This window comes from Salvelinus namaycush, chromosome 13 (assembly GCF_016432855.1).
Source record: "Salvelinus namaycush isolate Seneca chromosome 13, SaNama_1.0, whole genome shotgun sequence".
Lineage (NCBI taxonomy): Eukaryota > Metazoa > Chordata > Actinopteri > Salmoniformes > Salmonidae > Salvelinus > Salvelinus namaycush.
In genome coordinates, this window is record NC_052319.1 from 9,557,264 (window position 1) to 9,563,748 (window position 6,485).

A 6,485-nucleotide genomic window follows, 5' to 3' on the forward strand; every position below is an offset into this window, starting at 1 on the left:
GGAGACTAGTCAGGATCGAGGGAAAAATGAACAGAGCAAAGTACAGAGAGTTCCTTGATGAAAACCTGCTCCAGAGCGCTCAGGAACTCAGACTGTGGTGAAGGTTCACCTTCCAACAGGACAACAACCCCTAAGCACACAGCCAAGAAAACGCAGGAGTGGCTTCAGGACAAGTCTGAATGTCCTTGAGTGGCCCAGCCAGAGCCCGGATTTCAACCCGATCGAACATCTCTGGAGAGACCTGAAATAGCTGTGCAGTGACGCTCCCCAATCAACCTAACAGAGCTTGAGAGGATCTGCAGAGAAGAATGGGAGAAACTCCCCAAATACAGGTGTGCCAAGCAAGAAGACTTGAGGCTGTAATCACTGCCAAGAGTGCTTCAACAAAGTACTGAGTAAAGGGTCTGAATACAAATGTAAATATGATATTTCTAAAAAAATGTTTTTGCTTCGTCATTATGGGGTATTGTGTGTAGATTGACGAGGGGGGAAAAAACGATTTAATCCATTTTAGAATAAGGCTGTAATGTAACAAAATGTGGAAAAAGTCAATGCACTGTATGTGTTAGCGTGTGCACCCAATGAAATAGCCATTATTTCAGTAAGTATATTAAGCATGTAGTAACATTACCTCTGCCACACTGACCCTCAACACGGGGGCCCCACAGGAATGTGTGCTTAGTCTCCTCCTTTACTCCCTGTTCACCCATGACTGCATGGCCACGCACGACTCCAATACCATCAAGTTTGCTGATGACACAACGGTGGTAGGCCTGATCCCCAGCGACAATGAGTCAGTGACCTGGCAGTGTGGAAGTCAGTGACCAGGCAGTGTGGTGCCAGGAAAACAACCTCTACCTCAACGTCAGTAAGACCAAGGAGCTGATCGTGTACTACAGGAAACGGGAGTGGAGCGAACACACCCCCATTCACATCGACAGGGCTGCAGTGGAGTGGGTCAAGCGCTTCAAGTTCCTCTGTGTCCAAATCACTAAGGACTTAAAATGGTCCACATACCACATACAAGCAGTCATGAAGAAGACGCCTCTTTCACCTCAGTAGTTTGAAAAGATTTGGCATGGGCCATCAAATACTTAAAAAGTTCAACAGCTGCACCATTGAGAGCATCTTGACTGGCTGCGTCGCTGCTTGGTATGGCAACGGCACCTTTCCCTCGATCGCATGGAGCTACAAGGGGTGGTGCGGACAGGCAGTACATTACTGGGGCTGACCTCCCTGACATCCATGACCTCTATATCAGGCAGTGTTGAAAGGAAGTCCCGGAAAATTGTTAAAGACTCCAGCCACCCCAACCATATACTGTTCTCTCTGCTTCCGCACGACAAGCAGTATCAGAACATCAAGTATGACACCAACAGGCTCGTGAACAGCTTTCTATCCCCAAGCCATGAGACTGCTAAATAGCTAACACAATGGCTACACGGACTATCTGCATGGACTCTTTTATTTTTGCACTGTCTCTATGCACGCTCACTCTATGCACATTCTACACACACACACACACACACACACACACACACACACACACACACACACACACACACACACACACACACACACACACACACACACACACACACACACACACACACACACACACACACACACATATATTCATACTGACTCTACATACGCACACACGCTCACGTTCAAATATCATACACGCTGCTGCTACTCCGTTTATCATATATGCTGATGCCTAGTCACCTTACCCCTATACATATCTAATCGTATCACTCCAGTACCCCTGCCCATTGTAAATATGATATTAGCACTGACCCTGGAACTAACCCTGTATATAGATGAGTTACTCTTTCGTGTTCTTCTTTTTTTGGTCTACTTCATTTTTTAAATAGAACTACTGCATTGTTGGGAAAGAGAGAGCATGAAAGGCATTTCACAGTACTAGTACAGTACATGTGACAATAAAAACTTGAAACTAGTAGACATTGAATTATATGAAAGGGAAATCCCACCAATTTTCATATTCATTATCTCCAGCACATAGACACTAGAGATAATGAATATGAGGATAAAAAGTAACAGAATTCCCCTTTAACTTGCTAACTGAAATACATCAACAGTGGTTATTAGGGAGGCAAAGATGGAACCCAAACACACCTGCATCCTATTTGATGGTGCCCATGCAGGAGAACAAGGGCCTCACTTTGTGCATGGCAGCTGTTCTATCGTCACTGGAGCCTATAGCTCATTTAGGATCACCTGGCTTTAGACTGGCCTACTGACCCAAGCTATATCCTAGAGCCAGGCTAACACACTGCTCTGTGTTCGAGGCTATGTTCCAGACCCAGGCTATAACACTCTGCTCTGTGTTCCAGGCTATGTCGCAAACCCAGGATGTAACAATCTGCTCTGTGTTTCAGCCCTTCTCCAGAAGAGCACTGGGGACACCTGTCCCTGTGAGACACCATGTAACCTGACCCGCTACGGCAAGGAGCTCTCCATGGTCAAGATCCCCAGCAAAGGCTCCGCTCGCTACCTGTCCAGGAAATACGACAAGTCTGAGGAATATATCAGGTAGATCTAACTTGACGATTTATATTACTAAGACCTGGAAGACATCAGCGCTGGAAAATGGAGATACCCTCAGGGGTTGGCTACAGATCATGTGTGTCTTAAATGTCGCCCTATTCATATATAGTGCACTACTTTTGACCAGAGACCTATGGACCCTGGTCAAAAGTAGGGTACTAGGTTGCTATTTCAGACGCAGCCCATGCTTTTCATGTTCACTGCTCAATGCTGTTAAAATCTTAAAGACCGCATAATCTGACAGTCATTAACTTGATTACTTTTAATTGCTTTAAGGCATGAAAGTGCCATCGTGACAATTTATGATGGCCATAAAAATGACATGGTACAGTATATGTTTTGACGTATTATCCTGTTAATATTATAGTGCTGTGGTTGAGGTTAAAAGGAAAGCGCAAGTTGTATTATTTTTCATAACACTTCACTATTGGTTATAACAACGTATAATAAACATATGCAGTTATCTTTTCTTAATGTTAAAATGTTCTCCGTCTCCAGAGACAACTTTCTGGTGTTGGACATCTTCTTTGAGGCTCTTAACTATGAAACAATTGAACAAAAAAAAGCATACGATGTTGCAGGTTTACTAGGTGAGTTTCTCTTTTCTGCCATGACCCCTTTCTCTCTCGCCATTGTTTTATTCAAAGTTTTCAACAATTGGTGTTTCATGTGGTTTAAGATGAGTCTTAATATAGAAACTGCCTGACAGTGGTTCTTTGACTCTAGTAATAAATGGAATTTGGAATCAGATAATGGGTTTGAAATATGAATAATCATTGGCATCACCTGGAACCATACCAGAAGGAGGAATCTTAATACAATGTCTTTCTTTTCAGGTGACATTGGAGGCCAGATGGGCTTGTTCATTGGAGCCAGTATTTTGACAATCTTAGAAATTTTGGATTATGTTTACGAGGTACATTGTCTTATAAGTGTATGTGCATGAAGCTCACAAAAGATGACACATTCGGGGTTGCAAAATTCTGTTAGTTTTCCCAGAAATTCTGGTTGGAGGATTCCGGATTTCCTGCTTATACCCACCTGATTCCAACCGGGATTTCTGTAATACCTGTACATTTCGGGAAAGTTACTGGAATTTTACAACCCTACACACATTCCAGCTGTTCTTAGTCTGTAAACCCCAAGGACACCATTCTAAAATGGCAGCCTTAATCAGTGTCAGTGGGACTTTGACCTTTTCAACTCTTACGTGAGGACTCCGATCACTGCTAATGTGTCAATTACAAGCGTGAATGTATTCACTCGTGTTATACGAGGCTAATGATATGGATAGCCTCCGCTCGCTGAGCACTGGGATATGTCAGATGTGCTGATGGAGTGAACTCCTGACGTTCTCTCTTCTATCCCTTCATGCAGGTGATCAAGCACAGGCTGCAGCGTCTGCTGAGGCCACAGAAGGATGAGAAGAAACAACAGACGACCACTGTTGCAACTGTGGATCTGCAAGATATGAAAGCCAGTAAGGTGAGTGTGTTGCTTGTGGAGGGTAGGCATGATGCATCAGGCATGTTGTGGGCCTACACATCTATAGTATGTGCATGAAGGGAGAATGAACCTCCTAAAAATGGGGTTGTTCAGTTCACTCTAGCCGTGATGTACAACAATTTGGCACAACGGTTGTCAATCTAAATATCACTACAAGCTATATCATTATACATCTTTATATATCACTACAAGCTATATCACTATACATCTTTATGTATCACTATACATCTTTAAATATCATTATAAGCTATATCACTATAAATCTTTACATATCACTTTACATATCACTATAAATATTTATGTATCAATATAAATATTTATAAATCACTATAAATATGTATGTATCACTACAAGCTATATCATTATACATCTTTATATATCACTATAAATCTATATATATCACTATACATCATTATATATCACTTAAAGCTATATCACTATAAATCTTTTATATATCACTATAAATCTTTATGTATCACTACAAGCTATATCACTATGAATCTTTATATATCACTACAAATCTTTATATATCATCTTTATATATCACTATAAGCTATATCACTATACATCTGTATATATCACTACAAGCTATATCACTGCATGTCTTTCTCAAGGACATCAGGTTAGTCTCCTGTTAAAAATATTGTTTTATCCCATTGTACAGGATTACATCCCCCCAGAGGCAACTCCAATACCCAGGTCCCTCTCTCATGAGGAACAAATTTACTTCTCGAGTTCATATAAAATCATCCAAAATCCTCCATTTTCCCTTGATGTAAAAAAATCATCTACATGAAATATCTACCATTACATCAAAGGTATTATCATTTTGGTTTATTCAAAGGCATTGTAATTTTGGTTTATTGAGCCAATGTTAAACTGTACATCAGTTAGGGCCAGTTTCCCGGACACAGACTAAGCCTCCATTGAACATTCTTAGGGCTCTATTCAATCCGTAGCGCTGAAGATCTGCTTTAGAGCGCGATTGATCCTCTTAAGGATCCGCCCCTTTTTTCAATTTTTGCCTAAAATGACATACCCAAATCTAACTGCCTGTAGCTCAGGACCTGAAGCAAGGATATGCATATTCTTGATACCATTTGAAAGGAAGCACTTTGCAGTTTGTGGAAATGTGAAATTAATGTAGGAGAATATAACACATTGGATCTGGTATTAAAAAAAAATACAAAGGAGAAAAAAAACGTTTATTTTTTATTTTTTTGTACCATAATTTTGTTAATGCAAGAGAAAGGCTATAATGTATTATTCCAGCCCAAGCACAATTTAGTTTTTGGCCACTTGTTGGCAGCAATGTATGTGCAAAGTTTTAGACTGATCCAATGAAACATTGCATTTCTGGTCAACATTTTGGATCAAGACTGCTCAAATGTGCCTAATTGGAATTTGAATAACTTTTCATGTTCATAACTGTGCACTCTCCTCAAACAAAAGCATGGTATTATTTCACTGTAATAGCTACTGTAAATTGAACAGTTCAGTGAGTTTAACAAGAATTTAATCCTTCTGCCAATATCAGATATGTCTATGTCCTGGGAAATATTCTTGTTACTTACAACCTCATGCTAATTGCATTAGCGCACATTAGCTCAACCGTCCCGTGGGTGGGACACCGATCAGTAGAGATGCTTAATGTACTCGCGGTCGCTGAGACTGCATTCACAGTAAGCGCTGCATATTTTGGCTCAATTGGAAATTACCTTAAAATGTATACGTGGATCTTCCGCGATACGAATTGAATAGAGCCCTTAGTCCAAGACTAATATTTATCTGTGTCTGGGAAACTGGCCCATTTTGTATATCTTATTGTGTTGTGGTCTTTGTGGCCACCAGGAGTCCAGTGATATGACCATGACCAGAAGTCATCCTGAAGGAGCTTACGCCAATACGATTCTACCGAACCACCATCTCCCCCACCACCAAGGACAGCCACATGGAGTGTTTGAGGACTTTGCCTGCTAAAGCCAGTGGCCATCTTTCCATCCTGATGACAACAAAAGTTGTCCTCTCTGGGCTGGATCGGGCATCAAAACAGACCCTGGGACCTCAGTTCTATATATTTCTTGCTGTCACCAGTGAAAAAGCTACAGCCAAAGTTGAACACCAAACCTGTGCTGCAAACAGACCACTTGTATGTAGGCACAGATTGGACCCCACATTACTGTCCAGCTGGAGACGCCCACCTTCGATCTTCCTCCAATTGACAGCTGGCCACTCTGCGATTTCTATACTGGTTATTTTGGTACATGGTCACCACATGGGAACAAGACAAGGACTGCATGTCATTTTGAGCCATCTTGATTCATTTATACTCAACTCCAGTATCTTGATTTCTGTACTTTTCTTAATAAGTTCTCACTCAGCTCACTGTTTTGAATCATTGTAAA

General features: G+C 41.3%; 1 protein-coding gene across 2 annotated transcripts in view; it reads left to right on the forward strand.

The window, feature by feature from the left end:
• Nucleotides 1–6,060, forward strand: part of asic4a (acid-sensing (proton-gated) ion channel family member 4a) — a 91,455-nt gene extending 85,395 nt beyond the window's left edge. The window contains exons 6-10 of one of the 2 annotated variants that reach the window (XM_039006309.1): nucleotides 2,406–2,559; nucleotides 3,073–3,164; nucleotides 3,411–3,490; nucleotides 3,952–4,059; nucleotides 5,932–6,060. In XM_039006309.1, the coding sequence (XP_038862237.1) occupies nucleotides 2,406–2,559; nucleotides 3,073–3,164; nucleotides 3,411–3,490; nucleotides 3,952–4,059; nucleotides 5,932–6,060 (563 nt within the window). The remainder of the gene's footprint in view (nucleotides 1–2,405; nucleotides 2,560–3,072; nucleotides 3,165–3,410; nucleotides 3,491–3,951; nucleotides 4,060–5,931) is intronic. The other variant, XM_039006310.1, reaches the window with a different exon arrangement.
• Nucleotides 6,061–6,485: the final 425 nt, after the last annotated feature.